Source organism: Drosophila nasuta, chromosome 3, assembly GCF_023558535.2.
Source record: "Drosophila nasuta strain 15112-1781.00 chromosome 3, ASM2355853v1, whole genome shotgun sequence".
Classification (NCBI taxonomy): domain Eukaryota; kingdom Metazoa; phylum Arthropoda; class Insecta; order Diptera; family Drosophilidae; genus Drosophila; species Drosophila nasuta.
In genome coordinates this window covers 22053036-22079634 of record NC_083457.1, presented here as the reverse complement: position 1 = coordinate 22079634, position 26599 = coordinate 22053036, and the positions used below count along the sequence as shown (strand labels likewise).

General features: G+C 37.4%; 1 protein-coding gene across 7 annotated transcripts; it reads right to left on the bottom strand.

The window, feature by feature from the left end:
- Positions 1-151: 151 nt before the first annotated feature.
- LOC132789081 (ion transport peptide-like) lies at positions 152-24618 on the bottom strand. 7 transcript variants are annotated; one of them, XM_060796847.1, is made up of 4 exons: positions 16592-16699; positions 14059-14372; positions 3882-4099; positions 1557-2871 (listed from the first exon to the last, which is right to left on the bottom strand). In XM_060796847.1, exons 2-4 carry the CDS (start codon positions 14077-14079, stop codon positions 2730-2732), a joined length of 381 nt encoding a protein of 126 aa, XP_060652830.1. In that variant the 5' UTR covers positions 14080-14372; positions 16592-16699; the 3' UTR covers positions 1557-2729. The 7 variants fall into 7 exon arrangements, with proteins under 7 accessions (XP_060652828.1, XP_060652830.1, XP_060652831.1 ...); XM_060796845.1 differs by lacking the exons at positions 1557-2871; positions 14059-14372; positions 16592-16699 and adding exons at positions 152-1090; positions 19845-20988; XM_060796848.1 differs by lacking the exons at positions 14059-14372; positions 16592-16699 and adding an exon at positions 24515-24618.
- Between the last annotated feature and the right edge of the window lie 1981 nt (positions 24619-26599).

Genomic DNA, 26599 nt, shown 5'->3' with positions numbered 1-26599 from the left:
CTCGTTATCAAGCTTTCGGATTAATATCCGGTTGAATTCGCATTATCAAAAGACACAGAATTTAAATTGAATTGTTTAATTTGTATTTCATGGAAAATTTTGGGGGAGAATTAGTTATAGTACCCTTCGAAATGAATTGAAACTTGGTCGCTGCTTTTCACTTGAAATATACAGTTTTTATTTATATTTTACGACTAGATCCAAACAAGTTTAAATTAATTAGGGTACATATAATGTAATATCGAAATATGCTGTTTACTGGTTATTGTTAATATGTGTGTTTTGTTTGTTGATGATTTCAACTTTCGCTTCTTCTTCGTCTTCTTCGCAGAGATATGGTTAGAATTAGAAGTTAAACGTAAACGTAACAAATTAACTTAACTGCTTAAATGATACACAAAAAATTTACAAAATATATAGACATACATGTATGTACCTCGGTATATGTTGAAAACTTTCAAATGAAAGCGAAACATTTTAAATATTTACATCAGACATTTTATTTATTTATTTTTTTTTAATTTCCTGCTTTTGCTGTGCTACAGTTGTCCTTTGTTTGAACTAATCGAATTTTGGTTTTATATATGCTCGAAGAACTAAACTTACGACAAAAACTATACAAAAATATACGAGAAATATACGCGAGAAGTGTGCGAAAAACAAATGTTACACTGTCATATTTAGTTAGGTTTACAAATATTGTTATTATTTTTTGTTTTAATTTTTGCATTTGAAGATACAACATTATCGTTTCGTTTTTGTACTTAATCGATAAGTATTTTGCGATAATTCTCTCTTGTTATCGGTTGTCGTGTGTAGGATGTGACTGTGTGTGAGTGTTCACATCGTAGTATAAGAGTAAGTGTTTTTATATATTGTATAAGAGTTGTATATATGTATGTAATGTAAGTAGTACTCGTATTATGCCAGCTCTCGTCGTGTCATCGTGTCCTGTCTGTCGTCACCTCGTCCATCAATTTACTTCTTGCGTCCCAGGGTATCGCGCCATTCGTTATATTTATCCATATCATCGTGCAGCTGCAGCGACTCAACGCAGGCATTGAAGAATTGTGATCCGAAGCAGTCTTGCCTGTTTTATCGAATGAAAATAAACGGCATTAGTCAAACATTGCGGCAAATGGCTTAAAAGCCCCAAATTGGTTGGAGCATAGCTCAGACAAAATTATTTGAGCCACAAAAAATTCAAAAAAGATTTGTTTTGGTGCCTGTTCAAAAAATATTGTTTGCACAGTGGTGACAAAAAGCAAACGCACTCGTCAAAAAACGAAACCAAAATGCAAAAATGGAAATGAAAAAAAGCGTTAAACTGAAAACGTACCACAAAATAAAAACGGTAAGCGCGCGTTTTTAGTCGCGTCGGAGACGCGCCAAACATCGATAACAGCTGCTGTTGCTGCTGCTGCACTTGTTGCTCACGCGCTTTTTCTCTCTGTGTTTTGCTTGTTACTCTCTCCCTTGGTTAGTGTCGCATTCTAATTTCATTTATCACAATTTTGGATGCCCTCAAATAGCCAGCGATTGTTTTGTTCATCATTTTACATAAATATTTCATTTATGTTTATATTGTTCTTCTCTTTTTTTTTTGCTACATTTTTAATGCATTCGTTTTTTTGTTGTTGTTCGATTTTACGTGTTTTTACCAAAGGTTTTTTGTTTTGTTTGTGTTTTGCACAAATTGCGTTTTAGACTAAAATATTTTTGTATGTACTCGTGATTATATATTCTCTTTTGTTTTTCTTTTTGTTTTTTTCGTTTTGCCAACAAATTGTACGCTAATTACGGTAAACTTTACTAAGTAGCACAAAATTTTTTAATACATTTGCAAAATACTTTCGTTCTTGTGGGTTGCGTGTGTGTGTGCATGTATGTATGTGTTTAATGTATGTGTATATGAGTCGCCTGTGAGTGTTGGTGTTTTTTCAGTATTTTGTCTGCCCTCTGATGTAAAAATGTAAATGCTGCTTGGAATACGCGATACGATTTTTTTTGTTTTCGGTTTTTGTTTACATACAATACAAAAAATAATAATTATACATTAAATAAGTATATTAAAAACAATGGATCTTTTATTTTACATACATAACGCAATAATAAACAAGCTAAGAATACTTATAAATAAATACTTCTTCGGCTTCGGGGTATGCGGTCAAAACTGGGAAGAAACCCCCGATTCCCCACTCTCTCTATATCTCTATCGCTATTGCTGTCTCGCTTACTCCGTGTGTGTTGTGTGTGTGTGTGTAAGTGTTGAAGTGAAATCACACTCTCTTACACAATATCCCCGTTAATTCTCCCCCGTTATTCCCATTTTTCCCATGTCCCTGTCCCTCACTTACAACAAACGCGTAACGTTTCAATAAATTAATTAAAATTATTAGGGTTTTTAAAAAAACACATAGTTATAGTAAAAACTGTAAAGCATACAGTAATAAATAAGTACGAATTAAATTTGGGCGTTAAATATTTAATTTGTTGGTTCTCTTGTTCGTGTTCTTCTTGTTGTGTTTAGATTCTTCGGATGTTTGGTGTTCCAAAATTGGAAGTGGAATTCCTTCCATAACTATTTGCTCTTGTTGTGTATAATATTGTATGTGGATGTGTGGATGTGTAGAGTGTGGATTGTGGATGTGTGGATGTTGTGGGTAGTTTATTTTTCTGGTGGTTTCTGCTGGTGGTTCTCAGAGTGGTAACCCTACCACTTAAGAGAGTTATGTAACCGGCGACATGTTGAATGATATGGGCGAACCATTTACGACTTTTATGAAATGTTGTAAATTTGTTATTTCCTCTGAGGGTGTTAAAAGCACTTTAACGCATTCGCCAAACCATTTGGAGTCAAAGCAGTCTTTCCTAAAAACACAATTGAAATAAAATATACAAAATCAAGAAATCCATAACCATAATAATCGTAATAATAATATAAGAAATTAAAATGTAATGAAAGTATAGGAAATTAACGAAACGAAAGTATAGACAAATGAAATTAAGGGAAAATGAAAGTGAAGAGCAATCTATTTGAAGACGACGGGCTTGTGAAAGGGATAAGGCGAGCCATTGATGACTTTGAGATAGTGTTGCAGTTGTACAATCTCCTCATCATCGATGAGCAGCACTTTGAGGCAATCTCCGAAGGTTTCGTGGGCGAAACAATTAGCCCTGCAGCAAAGATAGACAAGAATAGATTTCAGCCAGATACTAAGCAAAGATACTTAGATAAGATAGATACATTTTGAGTTGTAGATAAGTAGATAAGCTAGATAAAAAAACAAACAGAAGATAAACTCAAGCGGAAAACGAAAATAGTTTCTCTTTCCAAGAAATACTTATTTCTAGAATGAGTGTTCTACATTTAAAAAGTGCTTTCCTGTATTGCTTTCCATGTCATGGTCATCGTTTAAATCTGACCATGGTAATTTGGTAAAAAAGTGTACTTAAGAAAGAATTTCTTTCTTTTCTTTTTTTTGCGCCGCAATTTGGCAATAAATCGCCTTGAATTGCTTTTAAATTGATGTGATGTGGAGACCCTGTGTTGGGGTTGAGGACGTCGTTATGTTGGAATTGGGATTTGTGAAATTTAAGTGTAAAATGATGAAGGAAATTTTATATACCGGGTTCCGATGATATAATAGTAAGGGACATTCAATGGGAGAATTTTCTATCTAGTGATTTGAATATTCTTTGGAAGATGTGAATTTGTTAAGTGGAAAGTGAGGATGTCATCTTGGGCTAGTAGTTTTGGGAAATGGAGAAAGGATACATTTTTTTGTTGATATGTTGTTTCATTAGCTATATGAAGTTGATTGATTAGTGGGATTTTGATACTTATTAAAGAGAAGCTTCACAAATGAAAATACACTTACTTGCAAAGTCGATGTATACTCGTTTCGCGGAACAATTGGTAACAATCCTCGCAGATACGATCCAGACGGAAGAACATAGTCTTGTTGAAGATGCCCTTGCATTCCAGATCAAAGAAATTGCTGCGTTTCGATAGATTGTGATTGTGTGGCAACGCTGTGAATATGGGAATCAAGACAAGAAACAGCACCACCGAGATCTTTATGTTGCGGGAACACATCTACAAATAAAAGAGAACAATAAAATGGTCATTAAAGCGAGTAAAGTCAAAAATGAATTAGAAGTTTATTATAGTTTAGGGATAATTTAAAATAAATGTAATAGCTAGAAGGCTGCAACTTTAACTTGTATAAATAGCTAGATCTCTGGAACTATACCAAGTAGAGCTATAAAAGTTCGTATCATTATTTCTTATAGTTAATTCTGCTCGATTAAACAGCTAAGGGCATGGAACCATAAGCAGTATATCAAGAAAATTTGGTAACAGTACTCCTAAGTATTGCGCAAATCTAAATTTTAATTTAAATTTCGCACAGTAAAAATTAAAAGCATTATCTCACAGTCTGAAACTCGACTTTAGCTTTCTCACTCGGCATTTTGCCGTGTAATGATGATGCTATTAAAGCGACTCAAGTACCGGAAATAGTTTATAAATAGTATATCACAAATTGCGTGTCGTCGCTTGTCGCTATCTATTTTTAGCTCCCGCTGAGAAGACGCTACAATTAAGACCAGCTTCAGATGGTTGAGGGCTATCTGCTTACTGGGTAAGTGGATATGGGCCAAGTTGAACCTTGAAACCGCAACCACACGCAACGGGTGGTCGACGGCCTGAGCAATCTTCACAATCGCCCTCTTTCTCGCTCTTGCCCTCTGTCTCTTTCTCAGGCAGTCTCTCAATCAAAGTGGAAGAAGGAAGAGAAGGAGGAGGTCGCTTGTGAATCGTGAATTGTAAATCGTAAATCGTAGCTCGTAACTCGTAACTCGTAGTTCAAGGTATCTAAAAATAGTGACTGTCTGCAATTGCAACTGCAAAGTGTGCGCTAAATATAGAACGCACACAATTCGTTCTTGTTGTTGTTGCAACTGTGCGATTGCCAAGTGCCGCGCCGCCATCTGCTGCGATCTGCATGTGGCAGCAACAGCAACAACTGAGACGGCAACAGCGGCATCTTCATAAAGGTGTCTGCAAGTGCGGCACAGACGTGTCTTGGCTATAAATAGGCGCACAATTTCAATGTTTATTGCATTATTTGTAAAAGTGTCGAGAGTTCGCTAATTTACACAGTGAGAAATAAGTTGCTGTGATCTTGAAGGCGAGCATTTCAGTTCCACAAAATAGTTGAAGATAAATAATTTGCCTTTTATACAAAAAAATATTATGTATACGCCTCAGTAGAAAAGTTATAAGGCCTCTCACTCTATTATTGGTGTTTAAATACACCCATACTAGTACAAATTTAAATTCCATTTTTATAAAAACTGCTGAAATCAAGAGTGTTGCACTTAAAATCTGTATTTTCCAACCCTAGCTCAGAACGCAACCCAAATAACAGCTTCGATAACAATTCGCGCTGCACTCAAGCGAGCGTTTACTTGATTAAATGAAGTAAACATCTGACAGTCAAGCCAGACAGGCCCCCAAAATAAATACATAAATGAATGAAATGAATTAATACTTCTCTCTTTTGTATTTGCATATTTTATCAATTTGCGTGGTCAGTCCGTCTGTCTGTCAGTTAGTCAGTTTCAGCTTCAATTACCAGCGTCGACATACATTCCAAACTATTGAATAATTTGATTAAAATTGCAAATTTTTCCACTGCTCTTGCTGTGTGAAATTTTCGATGCTGCGTCGCTTTTGGTGGGTGTGTGTATGTGTCTGTGATGTGAGTGTGAAAATGAATGAAAATTCAAGCAGACACAGCGTCGCTATTTCGAACGAGCGACAACAGCAACAACAACAATAAATATTGTATACTATTTGTTGAAATATTTTCGATTTTCGTCGACTCGTGGCATGGTCTATGATGAGTTTTAACAAGCATTTCACTTAGCACCTCCCGCATCGTTGTCGTTGTTGTCGATCGTGCTCTCAATGTTTTGCTCTTTCTGTCTCTTTCGCTCAGTATCTGTGTCCGGGTGTGTCCCTATGTGTGTGAGTTTATTTAAATTGATTTTTTATTGGCTTGTTGATGCTTTCAATTAAGTTGAGCGCATTTTTGTTGTCGTCGTTTTTGATTTATGGCCAATGGCTTATGGGCGAAGTAGTCGAAAAGTTCATCAATCAGTTGCCAAATGGCCGAATGTTATTGCCAGTTGGTCAAAAGTACATTTTCGATTTCGTTTTCGATTTCTAGCACACACTCTTGTGTACATACATATTTCTCGGACATATTTGAATACTATACTATAATTAGCAGCTGCCGCGCGCGCACAACACGTGAGCGCCATTTAATACTAAATAAATAAATACACATACTACAATGCACGTAAAATCTAAATGACGCGACAGTGTTGGAAAAAGTGTTCAAGTGACGCCAACGTCACAGCTGTAAAGTAAGATCTGTTTTTTTCTCCCTCTTCTGTTTGTATTTCTTTTACGTCTATGGCGCCAAAGAGAGTTAAGAGCACAGCTGCTGCTGTCTCGCATTACGCAGCGCACACGATGACCTCTGCTGCGCAGCGGCGGCGGCTGCTGCTGCTCGCTGCTCCCGCTAATTGGATTCGAATTGCACGATTTATGGACATTGAGCGAGAGTTCGAGAACGAGTTCGAGTTCGGCTCTGAAGTGTGCGTGTGTGCTGTATTTATTTTTAACACTTTTGCCGGCCGCGTAAATTGCATAACCGATATGGCGGCGGCATCCAAAATAAAAGAGCGCTTTACAGCAACAGCAGCTGTAAGCTGCAAGTGCTTTAATTTTATACTCTTTCTTCCTATCGCATTTTCTGGGATGTTGACGTCACTGTTGACCACTAAACAAGAGCCAACGAACGCAAGTTCGAATTGCGAATATGGAACGACAACGATTGATCGATCGTTTCAAGTCGATAAACTTCATCATCGACAACGTCATCATCATCGCCATCGATACAAACATCGACTTCGAGGAGCATGTGCTGGCAATTTGTTTGCATTGTGCTTTGATTAGCTGCCAATTGATTTTATTTGTCGGCATGGCGCTTTGTAGCAATTTAAATAACTGTCTGCTTGTCATACATACAGTCGCATTAAAAAAAAACGACCACACATACATACATAGGCAAGAGCACAATTATGTGTTTGTGTGTGTGTGTGTAACTGAATCATTGGCGCGAATCGCGCATGTTTCATGTCCAAGTCGATTTGCCTGATTGTAAACTATTCAACTTTGATTTTGATTGCCGTCTCTCTCAGTCTGTGAGTGTGTGTGCGTGTGCCGCCTGCTGCCAGGCGACATTGAATGAAGTCATGAGCCAAAAATAATGACAGCAATTATAATGAATTGTGAATTCTTTTGTGCGCAATAGTTTTAACATAAGCACTTTAACGTCTCGGTATGACCGCCTCACACAAAACTGTCTCACACCGCCATAAACCGATTTGCTGTTAAATAAATATATTTTAAGCGAAAAGTCCACCTGTCTGCTTGGCTTGGCATCAGGGGCGCCTAAATTTGATATGTCATGTCGGTATGTTATCGCAAAGAAATGTATCTTGTATTTTATGGCGTCTTTACTGCGAAATTGGCAATGACTGGCAATGAAATGCCTGCAAAACTGTGCAAATGCAATTGCACAAATACACATTTATTGCATATGTGTGTGCGTGTGTGTTAAGTAAGTAGCATGTTCCATCATAAACTTAACGCTTGGCTACGCAACCATGGCAAAAGCTGCTGCAGTCATCATCAGTTAAGTTACTCGCAAACCTTGTGCACTTTTGCGAAGCGAAGACACATTCACATTCACAGCATGACTTTAACAGCGCTCGCTTCTGTAATGTTAAGCTGCTGGAAATTGGGATTACACCTGGAATATTAAATCAGCTTCTTCTTCTGCTGGGGTAAATTTTATTTGGAATATGGATGTCATGTGGCAACTGCTTGAACAACCCACTTAAATGCTAAAACGGCTCTCGAGACTGCATGGTACCATGGCCACAACAACAACCAGTCAACACACAAAAAAAAAAAAAATCAGCCACATGGCGAGACTGCTTGGTACCAAATAAACTGGCACAGCGATTGTTGTTTTTGTACTCGATGCCTATGCTAGCTAGCTGTTGTTGTTTTTGTTGTTGCTGCCGTTGCCTGCTTGGCTGTTGCGCCTGCGTTAAACGGTGCTGTTAATTTACTAGACATGCGGCATTTGCATTTCGTGAAACTGGACTCCCCTTGTGGCAAGCGCATTTTAATATGCAATTTAATATGCATTAAATTCTCTTTGGCATTAAATTAATAGCGCTACAACTACAAACTACGACAACCAACAGCAGTAAGTCATTTGCAAAATGGCGGCAGCTACACTTGTGGACACCCAGATAGGTGTGACCTTTTTTTGAGTGACTTGGGATTTTCGATTTCGATATACTATATCGATTATGGCGGTCTTTATAAGGTGAAAAGCTTAAGCTAAAGAAATGACAGAAGCAGAGTATTTAACTTAACTAAAGTGTTATCTTACTTTAATTATATTACACAGTAAAATGAAATCACTTAACAATTATAATTTAATTTCATATACTAACTAATGCTTCTAAGTACAATGCTTAGAATAATTAACTAGGCTTATAAATTATGATTAAGCTGGGCTAAATTAAACAGCTATTTGATATGCAAACACATTATCTAATCTAAAATATTTTACTTATCTCATTCGCAATAATATTTCTAAATATAAAACTAATACCCATTGAATAACTGTTCTAAAATAGATATCTAATTTTCTGTCTATCTAATTTTCTGTCTAATGTGAAATCTTATCAAATTTTGCAATTGAAATGTTAAGTGCTCAAAATCCTACTAAACAGAATTTCACACCTATTTGCATGTCCACATGTGTAGTTGCCTATGCGTGTGTGTGATGCGAGTTTAACACCATTCATCTAAGTGTATCTATATGTGTATTAATTTCGCTCATTTTGCCTACCGCCTGCTGCTGATACAGATGCTGTTGCTGATGAGCCTTTCTATGGCTTCCAGCTGCGCTGCGACATTCATAGAGCTGCTGATGGTGCTGCGGCTGCTGTTGCTGCTGCATGGCGAAGCGGCGATTCAATTGATTTGCTGAATTGCCGATCTTTGCGATTAATCTTTGATCTCTCTGTTTTCTGCTTTGCGCTGCGCTGCTCGTGCGCGTTTTTTGTATCCAATTAGTATGATTAAGATTAATAGTTGCACGCGTTTCGTAATGGACCAAGTCAACTCAAGTACGACGAAATGCAAATACGAAATACAAATATAAATATAGTATACACTCTTGCTGCTTTTTTTTGGGGGGTCTACTAACAAATCACAAACAAATAAAACGCAAGACCCACAAAAAAAAGTGCTGTTCAAACAGTTATGAAAATCATAAGCAAACAACGCGACGACGAAACTTGTGTATTACACAAAGCTACAACAAACAAACAACAAATATAAATAAAATAACTTTGAGTTCAGTTGAGTTGTCTCAGAAAGCCGAAGCAAAGAAGTGAGTGAGACAAACAAATAACAAAAACACCCGCGCGAGCAATCAACTTTGTTGGCAACAAAAATAAAACTGAAGATCGCAAAACTGTTGCCACTCAACAGACAACTGTTGTGTGCTGCCGTCGGCTGCCGTTGTCGCTGCTGCTATTGCTGTTGCTGCTGTTGTCTTTTTCTTATCAGCCACACACACACACACACACATACACGCACACACAGTCGAATGCACAACAACATTTGTGAGAGGCGGCGACGACAGCAAGTCTGGCATCGCTGTTGAGGCATCTCTGTCGTCGTCGTTGTTGTTATTGTTTTTGTTGCTAGCGTCAGCCAAGCGACTCGAGCCGAACCCAGCCAAGTTATGCATGCAAGTGCATGTCTGTGTTTGTGATTATAGATGCAGAGTGGAACACCCAGGCGTATACGTGATGTGCATTATAAAATCACTTGACAAGCACTCTTTTTTTCTTTTTCTTTTACGTTTTGCTTGCCAGCGAGAAGAGAGTTGACCATTAGTTAGTCCTGCCCAACAACATTTACGGCATATGAATAACCAATTATGTGGATCAATTACGGTAACGAGCATCGAGCCATCTAGCAAACTAGTTGAGCGCGATTTAAATGCATCTCTCGCGCATTGAAGGCAGCCGCAACTGAAAGTGGAACTAATTGAACTGCAAATGCAACTGGAACTGGAACTGATTCTGTTAAGCGTTGACTGACCACAACAACCAATCGCAATTTATATAAATTACAGGTTTTTTTTGCTGCTGCTGCTGCTGTTGTTCTTATTACGCATACGCCGCGTTGTGCTGGCCAGGCATTTGGCATTAGGCCTAGTTAATGGAATTCAGTTTTGCCAGCCAGTTTGGCGACACATAACATACACAGATACACACTACACACGTACGCTTGTATTACAACAATTGGCATTTTATTAGTTTAATTGAAAGCAAAACAATTTGAGCAGTTTGCATGGAGAATTGAAAACTGGTTTTGTCTAGTTTGCTGTTTATTTTTATACTTTTTTTTCAAATGAATAATCTAACGAATACGAGTTTCGAATAGTGCTGCGAGGTAGAGCGAGAGAGAGAAGGAGAAAAAGAGATGGAAGCGTGTCACAGGTTTCACTGTACATGAAAATGAAACAAGTCCATTGAGGAAATTATTTGCAAATATATTCAAAAGCATGTATACAATATATTTGAAGCTTTAGCCACTGATTGTGCCAATTTCTGTTGTTTAAAAAAAAAAGCATATAAATCACATCATTAACTTTTGCGCCCGTTTTTATTGATATTCATTTTGGTTTGCATTTTTGAATTGAATTCGCATTAAGCATTAAGCACACACTCTATATAGCCCCATTAGGCGCAGCTTGACTTCCCTCACACAAAATGCGGTTTTTATTTTTGGCTCACACTCAATATTCATTCGTAAGCTGATTAACGACAACGGCGACGATGGCGACAACATTTTGCGATCGGCATGCAAATTTGATGGTTCACATTAACAGCGACTTAACATGAGCATAACATAAGTATGCAAACGTAACAGTGTGACCAGTGTGTACACTTCCTTTGACCAGTGTCAATGCATGGTGTAAACGCTCTCAACGGTTGTTCAACAGTTGCAAGCCAAAATGGCGACCTAATTCTGCAAATAGCGAATTCGAAAATGCCTCAATCACTTGATATAAGCTAAATGCCAAATATGTGTATAGAAATTATATAGAGTCATGTCAAATGGCGGAAATGGAAAATGAGTCACGTCAAGAAAGCAATTACAATAAATGGCCATTGAACGTGTGAAAACACGAAGAATTAACAGCGCAGGCAAACAAACAACATGCCAACTGCACGCGGTTTGTTTGCATTCCAAGAATGCCAGATATGTACAACACTCTCTCCCACCCCCTTTCCTAGAGTTGCACACAAATTCAATCGATTCGAGTACATTTCTTTTCGATTGGGTATCGAGTCATGGTAATTTTGCTTGGCTGTCAGCAGACATGCAAGCTGAAATTACTTCAAAATTACCAATTGAAGCTTAAAGGCTACCGGATTTTATATAGCATACTTTTGGGGAATACTACAGGGTATCTGAGAGCTAAGCATGCCGCTGCTGCTAATATTGTACGGCCAAGGACGGAAGAAATGTGTGACGCTTAAGCGTCAAGTGCGACTATATAAGGCCAAGACATTGGTAAGCCAAGGGGCAGATCAGAGGGGCGCAGAAGGAGGGGAGTCGACGGCTTGACGTCAATTAAAGTTGAAAAATGACAACAAACTGAAAACTAGTTTGCTAGCGATTACATGACACAAAATCAATCATTAACATTTGTAAATTGTGTGCGGCTTATTTGGTAACCTGTTGTTGTGGTCAGCTAGTTGAAAAGGGGAGTTTAGGTTGTAATGATTGCCAATTTGTTGCTGCGCTTTATCAGCGAAAACTTTTAACTGTTGTTGTTCTCTCGTTGTTGTTGTTGTTATTGTTGGAGTGACCGGCCCCCTTTTCGGCAGTTGCTTGGCAAGTTTTAATGGCCGTTTGTCAATTGATTCGTTAATTTTTATTGGCTTATTACAACATTTAATTTGCCTGCTGACATAAGAACGCATTCAATGTTTACGACCAACAATAACAATAAGAACAACAACAGCAAGAACAACGCCAAAGTGCGACGACGTGGAATAATAATAAAAATAATAAAAATCACTTAATTGCTTCGTTCGGCAGCATAACTATATGGATATATAGATAAATATATGTATATATAATTGCTGTTATACGACCATTAAAGGCCAATTTAATGCGCAGACCATAAAAATGTTGATGGCAATGGCAGACATAAAATACTCGAGAAATAAAAAATAAATACACTAAAATCAAGAAATTGTTGCATCAGCCAATTTGAAATTGATTTGATCTGGTCATGATTCAGAATTCAAAGAGATTATGCAATATTTGACGATAAGGTAATATCACAAACTAATTGCAGCGACCTGGCAACGCTCCAAGCTCCCCCGCCTATCGCTATTAGCTATCACCTTTTCGCCTTAGAGGATCAACACCACCCGCTAAGATAGCCATCTCGCTCTGACCTTCAGACTAGACAAAAATGGAGAAAATGGCGACAAAGCGCAGAGAAAACAAAAAAAACTACAATGCGAATAATTATGAAGATTATGAGAGTTCAGCTAAGTACAATGCCAAAAAAAGAGAGAGAAACAGACTCGTGTATTTTATGGGGCATTGAACTGCTGCTAAATAAGTCAACAGCTTTGCTTTGGGAGTGTCAGAGGCTGCATCTGGCAGATGTTGTATGAATGTGTGTGTGTGTGTGTGTGTGGCACATATAGCGAACGATTGTGTACTTATAATAATATGAAAAACATATGAGCATTGTGTATGTGCTTTGATAAATGGATTGTTGCTGGCATTGCTGGCCATTTTTCAATTGGCAACATCAAAGCGTGCCAAATGTACTCGCAATCGCAATTTCTGTCTTTCTTAAGTTTCTTTGGCCATACACATTAACCTCAAAGTGCTTCGGTCGATCACTGTTTTCCAATCAGAGTCCACTTGATTGCCGACTGCCAGGAACCAACAAACAAAAAAACAACAATATGCCTTTACTTATTTGAGTGCGGCACAATTGCTTTTCAATTAGGCGAGCAAAACGGATGAGACGCTCAAAAGGGGGAGCGAATTGGTGCAGCAGGTGAAGGAAGATGGGTGACGGTATGTCGAGCGCGTACCCAAATCAAAGTTGCAATCGTCGATTGCAATTAGCGATCACAAAAGAAAATCGAAATCGACTCGAACTTGTAAGCCAAGGGCTAAGAGCCAAAATGCAAGGACAGTCGAAGTTTAAAAAAACCTTTAAAGCTAAAATTTTATTGTATGCTTATTCTTTGAAGACAATTGAAATTTCTAGTAAAAGTTTGCATCACTTTATTCAGACATACATATATGTACATATGTATCCATATATGGATGAGACTGATAGTGAATGGGCGCGTGGAAGGAAAGATGTGTGCGAAACAATGCTACATTTTTCAAAAAATAGCATATTATAGTAAGAATTTTGCTGGCAGACTTCATCAGTAATCAAAGTGAATGCTTAACGTCTGCAAGTCCCTTTTTGCATCAATTGGTTCGATTGTTGAGGCACGTTGCACTTTCATTCGAATTTCAATTTCAATTTCTGTTTGCATTTCAATCAGCAACAGTGCAGCATCAAGTGCAACTTCATCATTATCATGGCCTTTTCAAGTTCATTAACATGCCACACTCACATTCGATCCCAATGACGTCCATTTCGAGTTTCTTGTTCTCGAGTTCTCTCTTCTGGCGCTGAACTTGAAAAAATGCATTTCACCATTTCAGATGCTGCTGGATTTCTTGGAAGAACATGCTGTTCAAATTAAAAAAAAAAACCGCCCTCCTCTCGTTACTTTTCCCTCCCCCAAAAGCCAAGTGTGGGATTCCCGATTAATACTCACATTTTGTGACAGCTTCTTCATATCGATATTTTTGTTTTGTGTATGTTTTTGATGGTGTTTTTGCTTTTGTTGTGTCCGCTTCTGTTGCTTAGTTGTTGTTATCGTTATTTGTTATTAGTTGTAAGTATACAAATAAAATCTTTGCTAATTTGTTTGCTTGGTTAACTACTTTGTTTTAAGTACTTGTGTTCGTTGACGCCGGTTTTCTGTTTTCTCGGCTTAAGTACTCGTTTAGCACGGTTTGATTAATTTTTTGTTGGCTTTTCGCTTAGTTGTTGTTTAAGTTAATTTGCCGCAGCTTATATTTATATTTTCTATGGGAAAAAATTGAAAATAGCATTGCGTTTTTATTATCAATAGTGTTTTACATACAAATATTGTTGCTTGATCGACTAATCTTCGTCTAGCTGCTGTCAAAGATTTATTAATTGGGCGATAATAATCATCAATAAATCGAAAAATTGCGCGTGTTATCGACATTGCATTGATTACAATTATTACAAATGGCTGCTTTCGCTATTGGAATGTCTTGTCGTGGCCCTTTCAATATGCACGAGTGTCCATTCCAATTCTAAATACGCATTGCAAGCATTTGTTGTTGTGCTTCATATGATCGTACGTTCTTCGTTTATTATTATTAATGGTAAGTCTATGTGTGAGTATATGAGTAAGCGTCGACGTCGACATGAACGCCATTGATTAAAAACATTTACATTGTATACATATGTATGCACTGAACGTTTTAACGGACAAACTGCACTGCAGCAGCGGCAGAGCAACTGCATTTGCGAGAGAGCGTGGGCAAAGAGAGCAAAGGAGCGAACATGACTGAGAGAGAGGCAGAAACAGGCGGCTATGGAGCTGTGGAGGGAGTGGGAGTGCGAGAGGGCGATTGCACATGGCTGCTTTTGCTCTTATTGTGTACAGTTGTTGTTGTTGCTGTTGTTGGTTAATGCTGATGTTGATTTATTTAGCCAGTCTGATCGTTTCGCTCGCTGCATTAAAAGTGTCGGAAGTGTTTGCGTGCAAAAAAATAAATACAAATGCAGACTGTGTGTATGCATGTGATGTTTGTATGTGTTTGTTTTTCAGCATAATACATGTACATATATTTCCTGTTGCAAGCGGCAGCAGCAGCAGCAACAGCCGGCAACAACAACATCATACATATATTGACAAAACGCGCCAACAATTTGGATTTCTAGGAAATGCTTGATATATTTCAAAATAACAAATTCATATACATAATTCCATTGCCATTCGCCACTATTCGCATTCCCATAACCCCGTCCCGTATCCCTATCCTTGTCCCTCTTCAAGACGCTCTTTTGCCTTCCTTCCACGCACCAATAAGAACTTATGACATCATCGCCAACAAAATATCAACGAAAGTTGTCTGCGCTTGTATTGTTGTTGTTGTTGTTGTTGCTGCTGCTGTTGGCGCACCCTCTCATGGCAACAGCCAAAAAGAAGAGAAACAATGTCAAAAATGTACAACAACAGCAACAAGACCACAAGGAAACGTGGCTTCAAAAAAGTCATCATTAATGTGTGCGTGTGTGTGTGGTCTGTGCAGAGTTGTTAGAGTGTGAGTGCTTGTGAATGTGTGTGTGCAAGGTGGCCGCATAATGCGAAAACAACAACAATGGAAAAGGGCGCAAGACACACACACTCACACAGAGAAAAATGAGATGCCGGTCGGCATTGATTTGGTTATGGATATCAAGATCGAGATGAGATGACGACACAGTGACGAGTTGTTGTGACGATGCAGAAGAACCGGGAGAGGGAGAGCGAAAGGCACACAGCAGGTAGTCCCTTTCTCGTTAACTGCAGCAGAGACTGAGTAGAGCGACCTGCGCTATGCGCAGTGCGCACACAGATTAAGGCAGCGTGATAAGCAGCAATTGGTATTTAGACATTGTGGTATATTTTGGACATTTGAAATTTGGTATTTTTCTTATTTTTATTGTTGCAGCTGCTGCTGTTGTTGGTATCAACAGTTTTGCCGTGGTGTGTCCTCGTTTTTGAGTTGACTTGTTGAATTGCAGCAGTAACAACAATGTATAAAAAACAATAATGATAATAACAATCACAAGACATCAACGTTTATTTTTTTAACGCGGTACTTTTCCACATACAGTTCACACAATTCGAAAGAAATAAACTTTTTTTGGGGGCTTCGTGTTTATTTTTTGTTGTTTCCTTTTATGACTTATTTTAATTTTTATTGTATATGCTTTTTGTATAATTTCGTTAATTACTGGTGACGATTGTTGTTGGCTAAAAAGTTGTTTAAGGCTGTCCCGCACACTCGTTATTTAACGTCATATGAATATTTAACATTTTTATATTCATGAGAAACTTAAAAATAACGCTAAATATTTTTGATTGTTATTTATTTCACAATCTTCTAAGAATCGTTTGCGTTGATTTCGATTAGCACATTAATTCAATTTATCCACTTGTTTTATTTTTTTGTTGAATTTATTTAAAATATTTTTGTCGAATTGACTTGTTGCTTCTTGCTTACATATGATCTTCGAAAAAACTGAGAATATCTCGTTAACTATGCCACAAAAGTTTTGTTGTCTCTCTCGAAAACGACCTGCTCGCCACGATGTTCAAATTGAAACTGTTGCACTTGGAATCCGGTTTTGTTTTTTATACTGAATTTTGTAAGAAACTCTGAGAGCGACCCTCTTACCTCTGCAACATGCTTTGGCTGCCGTCTGCTGACTGACGACAAGTCTGTTATGTCGCTCGCTCTGTTAACTTAACAGCGCACGGCACTTTATTGATTGCTTTATTGCTCCTAAGCAACATATGCAATGCTATGCACAGAGCTTGGGCACATGTTGAGATACATGTTGCGCTCCCTTAACAGAGCGCTGTTAATGTAACAATCTGCTATGCTCTCTCACTCTCTCGCTCTCCGAGTGCGTGCTGCGCTCTTTTGGGCCACTTGTTGCTGCCGGCAAAACAAAAGCACTGTGTGTAACTGTAACTTTTGCGCCCCCTCTAGCTCTCTCTCTCTCTCTCTCATACGTTCAGTCTCTCTGAGGATCCCATTTATTGTTTTGTATTATTCTGCTGCGGTGGATTTCCCCTAGGCTCCTACTACAGTTGCTTGGCGTTGCTGATGCAATTAATTGCCAATCGTTGGCAATTACTGCAACATATAATTGCCACAGAACTACAATCACTGTGTCGGGGCAAGTTCCATTGTGATACCCTGTAAATGTGGCTAGCGGGAGATTACATTGTCACTGGTTACATTACCATAAATCATTTAAGGATTTATCCTTCTAATTATTAATTTTTCGTAGCATACATTTAGGCCTAGTTAATACCAGAGAAAACATGTAATTTGATTTGTACAGGGTATAGTGAGCGTTGTATCACTCTGCAGTTCTAAGCTATCTGACAATCTAGCAATTAAGTGAGGGGAAATATTTACTCCCAAATGGAAAGTGCCTAGGGCACGTTACAAGTGTCCAAAAACCACACACACACGATGATAATGTACAATGTTGGCAACCGGAACTGCCTCCAACAATAACAACAGCAACAACAACACAAATTGTGGCTAAAAATAAAAGGTAATAATGTGTGGCGAATGTATGAACAATTGCATATGGTTAACAGCCCCCTTCAACCCCATGTGTGAAATTCTTGCTAATTAGACGTACAGTAACGGCATAAATATAGCTGATCACGAATCGATAGCCCCCACAATATTTGCCATAATCAAGACCAACTCGCAGGTGGATGAGTTTTGCATGTGGGCGACATGAAAACACAGAGACAAAAATTTCTGATTAAATTCCAGTTGTATAATATTCAAGTTGTACTTAAATTAATATTAACACTTAAAATTCTTAGAAAAATTTGAAAATAAAATCAGGTCGTAATAAAATTAACATTTAAGGTTCTTGGAAGTTTTAAGAATCACTTTAAGCCAGAAATAGATAATAAATATACAATGCTAAACAAATACAAATATGCATTAAATTTATTTAATGAAGTTTAGCTATATATTATAATAAATTATTGTATTTTGCTGAGAACAAATCGTCTTCGTAACGTTCTAATATTTCTCTTTGTGTACATCGTCATATAACATAAATATATAATTAAACGGGTACTCGCAATAAACATTAATTATAATAGAATGAGGGTTATAGTCGTAAATATCACCACATGGTTTAGTTTCGTACTCCGTTCTTTAGATCGCAGCGTCATTTTTACGATTTCGTCTATGCGATTAAACTAATTAAATCATCATTCTATATTACGACTTCAACTACGAATTCAAACAACGTCACTACGAAACCAATTATAGCACGCCTTCAGATATGGGCATCGATTGCGTCTCGTTTAGATTATTGGATAGTTGACCTGATTGACATGACTCATGCATCGTTCTCTAGGGGGTGAGAGAAACCACACAATTGTCGTCAGCACACTCTCTAATTATTCTGAAACAATTGCTGAATTATTCCAGTTGTTCCCAGAAGTGTGTAAAAAAAAATAAACTTAATTTTTTTTAATTACTTGTGAACTACATTTCTAAGTATTAACAGCTTCATTATCGATCGATTTCATCAAATAAATCATAATTCATAGGGAACTTCTTTACTATAAAATTCACATCACACAATTCCCAATATTCCAAGAAAAGTATGAAAAATCAGCAATGCTTCATTCACTTATTGTAATCTTAAAAAAAAAAGGGTATTGAATTATTCGTAATTGAAATAACACGGGAAGAATTGATGAATTTTAGATTCCGATTTTCAGATTTATCCATATTTATTTACAAAATAAATCTACTAAAACTCTTTAAATAAGATTAAAAGGAACTGGAAAATATTGAATAAATCAATGAATTATCCGAGTATTATAAATATTAATCCAAATCCAAATATGTCAAGCGGAAGTGAACTTTTTCGCGCCAGTTTCAGTTTTATCTGCTGACATTGAAGAATTGCAGTTCCTTTCCTTAGGCTTTACAAACTGAGGATAAAGCTGCAAACTCGTTACAAAAAATTGTTTCCCATGCCTCTAAATTGAATACAATCAAACATTTCACACAGATGGGCGCCCATTACGCGCAAAACGGAACCGGAAATTACAGCAAGCGAGTACAAGCGCTGTCTCTTTCTCTCTCTCTCTCTCTCTACCTCTTCCACACACTCTTTGCTCGCAGCAGAAAAAAGGTGCCGCGTCATGTTGTGGAAATTGAATGGGAATGAAATGATATGAAATATATTCCAGTACACGGGCAAATACAATAATAATATAACAACAAACAATTGACCTTGTAACAATTTCTTTACAACAACAACAAGAGCAGCAACAGAAAAAGTGAAAAGTGTTATATTTGTTATTTGCCTGCTGTAAATAAACGAGATGTGAGCGCTGGGGCAGGGACAGGGACGAATTTATTAAATGCGGCAACGCTTGGACTTCAATTTCAATGTTAATAACCTCAAAGTGGGCCAGAGAGCACAAATCAAATAAATACAAAAATCATGCAAACACAGAAGTTGAACTTGCCATGCGAAATGCAAATGCACAAAAAAAGGGTGTGCGATGAAAGTAAACAAACAACGGTCAGGGGGGCGGACGTACGGCGGTCAGAAGACGAAGAAGAAGAGACAGGCAAACAAACATACTACAAACAATATGCAAATATTGCCGAGATCAGCATCAGCATCTGAACGTGGGAGTGGAAGGGAGACGGTGAGTGGGGTGCAGTGTGGTTGTTGCTTTGCGCTTACCTTAGGCGCTTCTTTCGAGTTTGATCCGAGTTTGGGTGTCTTTGGCCACACAAGAAGTTGGCCACACTTATCGCCTATCGGCCTATCATCCGCCTCTCTCTCTCTTTCGCTGCTGTTGCTGCTGGGCGGGCTTCGGCAAAACTTTCGTTGCATAAATTTCGTCGTCAACTTTTCGTTTTGTTGTTTTGTTTGGTTTTTTTTTTTCTTTTATTTTCTTTTATTTGATTTGGTTGTTGTTGTTTCAAACTTTACGCTTGGGCGTTTCTCTGGCGCTTGAATTTATCGCCATTTTGTGTGGATTTTTGTTAGGTCTTTGTGTGCGTTGCGTTGATGCGGCCTAGGCGGCATATGTGGGCGTGGCCAGTGAATTGATTAACACAAATAAACTAATCGAATGCAACCAACAATTAACACACAACAACAACAACCAAAGTGAACTTATGCACTTTCACTCACTACACACGAAAGTCAAATAAGTACAATTTGTATATTTGCTTTTGGTATTTTTCATAATCCCATCTTCATTTCACTCTCACTGCAGCTTCTTCCTCGCTGCTGCTGTTGCTGCTCTCTCTCTTTCGCGCTCTCTGTATGTGAGTGCGTAGCAAAAATGACGATAATAGCCAGCGGCGGCGGCAATCACAATCGTTATCGTTCACAATGAAGCCGACGCGCAATGAATGAATGTGAATTGTTGTTTGTTTGTTTGTTTGACGTGCGGTTTCTGCTGCGACAGCAAAAGCTGATCTACACTCACACGCACACTAATACGCACGCACAAAAAGAGCACAGACTGATACAGTCGCACTCACTCTCACACAGGGTGTAACTTGTGAGTTGGATGTGAAGGATGAGACAAAACGAAGAGGCGGATGAGGGGTATTTCGCACGCAATGCGAGTGGTTGGCGCGTTTAGTGACATTCAGTGCCAGGGCATCGAAATTGCCTTACATATGCACAGCACACACACACTCACTCACTCACTCACACACAGAAAGAGACACATGCATATATGGATGTATCTTTGTAAATATATTTCCACATAATTGATACGCGGCATACATGTGTATACAAAATGTAGTCCGCCCCTGGCCAAGGGCCGCACGATTCTCACGTTTTGTCACTCTCAACTGATAAATTCACTATTTACTTTATGTATTGTACATTTAGTAAATATTATTTAAAGTGAGCAAAATATCTGCAATGCACAAAAACAAATTCGTTTTGTTGACACACATATAGAATTGGCTGTACACTATATACATTTGTATGCATATATATGCCAATATCTATATCTATATATATATATGTATAGATGACAAGGCGACGAAGACGCGACTCGTAGGAAATGACTATAAAATCTTTATTCTTTTTTATATGAAAAGCAAAAAAATTGTCAAGCCGCATAAGAGCAACGAAAGCAGACTAAATGCAAAAAATGAATTGACAAAATGTTGGGCTCACTGAGCGAGCACACACAGAGCACTGGAACATGGACGATCATTCTGACATACACACACACGCAAGCGCGTTGCTCAACAGTCTGTATGTGTGAGAGACAGACAATGCTGCCCGTCGTCCCCCTTTTAACAGTGTGTGTGTGTGATAACTGTATACATAGAAGTGAATGTGTGTGCAGCTGTGGTCAATGCATTGGCAGCGAGACACGCGCCTCTAATGGGGTCTAGAGACGACCCCAGATGCAGACAAAGGAAGCTCACTAATGTACGATAAGAATAAAGTGCGCCCCCTATTGGCAACTACGCCACTGGCTGCGTAGCAGCACGCACACAAATGCATGAATTGAAATTGAAATTGAAGCATGTAAACTGTAATTCGCTCGCACTCACCAAAATAAAACGCGTCGCGAGCATAAATGAGCAAGGCACATGAATCAAAGTAGAGCATTCACGACTATTAGTTATGGCGTACGAAAAAAAAGAAATTCATTTGAATCTGGTTCGCATCGCAAACTGCGTGGTGCCGATATCGATAACAGAAATGCAGCTCAATCCGTGAGTAGCGACATTGCTGCAGCAGATTGATAACCGATAAACGATAGCGATTGACCTAAAAGTATACACTGCAAAAGGCGATGTAGAAAACGCAGCAAGGGTAAATACTTGTTTCGGATTATTTATTGTAAAGGGTATTCAAAACTGAAGCAGAGTTTTCTCTTGCTCACCTCTGCATGTGTGTGAGTGTGCGTTTGTAAAGTATCTTTCCAGGCAGTTCTTGCAGCACCTCCACCTCCAGTTTGGACGACTCTTGAAGCTCGTCCGGACTCCGTGTAAAATGTAAAACGTTTTTCATTTTCGTTATTTTTTTTTTTTGTCGAGCTGCGTCGCAAATTATTACCCGTTTCCGTTTTGGCGGCGACGACGCAGCCCCGGACTTAAATATAATCGTGCATTGCCTAGTAAAAGCCATATATATTTGTATATATATATATCCATATACACAATATATATGCAGTAAAAATGTCTGTTGCTGTAGAAAGATTCTATATATAAATAATACGCCTCTTTTGTTTGTTTGAATTAGATTTACGAGCAATGCGCGCTTGAGCCTTTGGCCTGCAGCGCGTATATTTTGTTTGTAATGTATGGAAAATGTGGTTAGTATACGCTATATGTATATTACGTATACGTCAGCGTGTCAACAAACTTGTAATGTGGCACAAGTGTGATTCACTTAACGGGAGAGCGAGAGCTGTCAAACGTGTTGTTGTCCGCGACCAGACACAAGCTAGCTAAATATTATAACAGCGATTATCCAGGCCCGACTCTATGTAGTGCAATATCAGTTTGTAAATAACAACAACAACAACAACAATGAGGAATTGGAATAATGCTAATGAGCAGTGCTCTTAAATCCAAGCTCAAGTCCAAGACAAGGCAAGACAAGACATTTGCGTATTACTCAATAGGCAAACCGATTGCGCAATTGGCTAACTTATTGCCTGGCTGATTGACTGACTGACTAACTGACTGCAATAACTAGAGTTAATTGCCATATTTCTTGTTACTAATTTCTCTTAGTGAGATGTATATTATCTCATGTGCTTTTTAGTACATATACTATGGTTATATGAGCAGCGCACACGCAAATTATAAATACTAAATAGTCGGGCGTACACATTGTAAGGAAATGTCAAACACAAGCCGCACTCTCCAGAGGCTGAGGCTGAGACTGAGGCGGACGACCGGCAAAGGTCACCCGGCAAAAAAAAAAACAGCAAGATGAATTTGCAGTGCGATAGCTATAGCTACTATATAGCTGTAGCTGCTGTATATAAATTCGTGACTCTGATCCGTGATGGGCACTTAAGGCACCAACCAAACCAGATAGAACTGCTGTCATTTAAGAAAGCAACATTTTTAGTTAGAGAGAGTTATGTGATTAGCTAACTGAATGACCGCCCGACTGACTGACTGACTGCCTGACCGATTGACTGACTGTCTAACATAAATATAGATTAGCCAGAGCTGAGCTTCAATTCAAAATACTTGCTAACTAACAGCATTTCAGCTTCAGCTTTATTTTAAATAACTAACTGGATTGCCTTACATAAATATAGTATCTGAACAGCAACTGATCTTTTAATTGAAAAATTCCTCTCCCTTCAATTTCGTCTTGCATATCTCATGTCTCACATCTCTAGTTTTATTTCTATTTCCATTTCCATTCCGATTGCAATTATAGATCGCTCTCTGTAGTTGTTGGCCTTTTCTTTTCATTTACAAGTCTATTTTTTTTTGTTAACGTAAACCCGTTTGAATGTGCGCTATAAATAGCATTGGCAAAGCCGCCAACTGATTGGCCAACTCGCAGTCTGTCTCACTGTGGTTAACTGATCTAAACTTAGTCGTACTTTTCAGATCTATGCGCATTGCGCACACAGCGAGAAAAATGGCGAACTTAAGCCATATCTAAACCAAAAATGAACACTTGAAGCATTTTTGAGCGTACAAATTATAAGTAGAGATGTTGCTTTAGATTATATTTCACTAAACATTGAATTGGAGTTCTATTTAATATAATTTTGGAAAACAATATTGAGATGCTGTAAAGCAAGAAATAAATGTGCATATCTTGTGCATAAAATAAATATAAATTAACAAATTGAAAAAATTGATAAAAAGCTTCTTAGTATTTTTTATACACAATTATCTTATTTAAAATTATATAAGGACGTTGTTAAGTAAATAAACGTTTTCAGTACAAAATCGTACTTTTATAACTTTTTAAAAAACCAAAAAAAAATGTACTATATTTAAGGTTTTGAGTCCCCGTAACCATACTTTGTTCATAGTTATACACCGTTAGAAAAGTAGAGTAACAACTGGAAAAGTACGTAACAAGAATATATGCGATGCCAAAAAGCATATATATAAATTGTGAAGTAAAGTCAACAACCTAGTTACTATAGCTCTATAATACAATCCGTCATATTGTGTGTTCGTCAATTCAATTTTTTTTTTTAACCGTGAGACTGTAAAGACTGGAATTTGATGACTATATTCGTGGAAGCTTAAATATATTTTGAAATTTGGTGATTAAACTTTTTATCCAGAAAAATAAATAAAAAATCTTGAGAGTTGCTTTTGAGATTCTCACCAAACAGTATTTTTTGTGACTTTTCTCTCAGTTTATGCACTCGTACTCACCATTTTGCTGCTGTTGGGAATGTTGCGACTGCTTTGGTGTAAACTAAACTCCGTTTGGTTCTGCAAACTGTGCCGAAATGTTTGGTGAACCTTCTGTCCACACGGCTTATATAGCCGGATTCGTTCGCCATTTCTTACTTGGATGCTGAATGGATGAGGAGGTGGGCGTCTCTTTTCCCCTTTTTTTTGAGGTCTTCTTTTTGCATGCCGCCGCCTTTGCCTCAGCTTCTGCCTCTGATTACAAAGCGCCCTCAAGACAGCTGTATAAATTATAGATTGTATTCGTCTTTCTGTTGAGTCGCTGTCTTCTCTGCTTATGATTACGATTAGTATTATTACGATTATGATAGTGAGTTGATTAGAATGCACACACACTCTCTTATCACTTGTGCTAATGTTTATGGTCGCAGTCACCGCAGGACAGCCAAGGATGCGACTGGATGAAACAGAAGTATTCATCGCGTAAGTTGCCTCTCCAATTGACAACACGCCACAAAGGATGTCATTAAACAAGCACTTAGTGCTGCCAAGGACGCCTCATTATGCACATCGATATGCGTTTATTGAAATGCTCGACACACTGTAATCCTTTCACTTTTTCCAGCTCTAGGATAACTCATTGGAGCTGTTGCTTTTTACCAACTAGCTAAATAATTAGCTGCAAAAAAGCTAGTATTGTCCAAAGAATTTTATTGGAGAAAACTGAATTACAATATGTTCAATAAAAAAATTAATAAATCTAAAGTTTAAATTCTATGATTGATTCGATGAAAACCCAGATTCTAAGCGCAATAAATTGTCAATCAAATTTACTTTTTCCCACAACAACAATATTGATTTTCATTTTGTTGTAATTTATTTACATGGATTAAAAATAAATTATAATTATTATAGTAAATTATACAATATGATCTCCTATAATTGAACTCACAGGCAGTTAGGATGCATACTGATACAGTCAATATTATATATATAAAATATAGAAAGTACAATGAATACATATTTTATGATTTGTATGCTTAATATAATATATGGGTAATTCCATGACGGAATTTGTCTGGTGCGAGACTCTTTACATTGAAAATAACATAAACTGAATCAATTTTTAAAATAAGAAAAGGTTATTTATATAGCTCTAGATAAGTACTTTAATTAGACCTAAGAATGGTTTTCGAATTTTCTTTCTGTTTTGTTTTCTGTTCTGATAATTGCAAAAATTAAAATATTCGTACGCAAAACCAAAAATGATCGAATTTATATATTTTATCGTAAAAAGTTCCTAAAATCAATCTTAACTCTAAATATAGTGCTTATCTAAACCGTTAAGCATAACATTCACTTATTTTTTTAATTTTTTGAGTTTATGTTTTTTTTCACTGTAAAGGGTCTCGCACGGGAAAAATTCCCTCATGGAATTACCCATATACATACATACATTATACATTATACATTGTTTATCGGTTTATCGTCATAGCACAAAAATAGATTTATTAAATTTCTAAAATCATGACTCAGAAAATATTTGAAACATAATCAGCGTACAATGCAAAAAATTAGTTTATTTTTATTTCTATATGGGCAAATCCCACGTGTCGCACGCTACATTCGCACGATTTTAGCTAATGAAAATCAATTTTTTGGGGTTTTTTTTTTTAAGATTTACCGTAAACTTTTGATATGTGTTTAGAGTGAATTGAAAGTACTTTCGGAGGGTATAATGTTCAATTTCACTGGAGTCACTATTTTGAAAATAATTAATCAAATTGTGACGTGTCGCACGCTACACAAAGTGGAAGTAAGTTTCAAAATTTTTGATTTCAAACGCAATTTTTAGCGAATTATGCAAAATAAACCCTATGAAAGTTAATATCCTAAAGAAAGTTAAGAATATTAGAAGACAAAAACCGATCGTTTGGTCTTAATAATGTTTACAGATTTTTAGCAAAGCCGTAAATCCATTGTGTCGCACGCTACACTTTTTCCATTGGCATTAACATAAATCAAAAATCTTTTTATTTAAACAAAACATTATTTTTTATATTCAACAATGCATTCTCCACAATATGATGTAAAATATTAATTGCT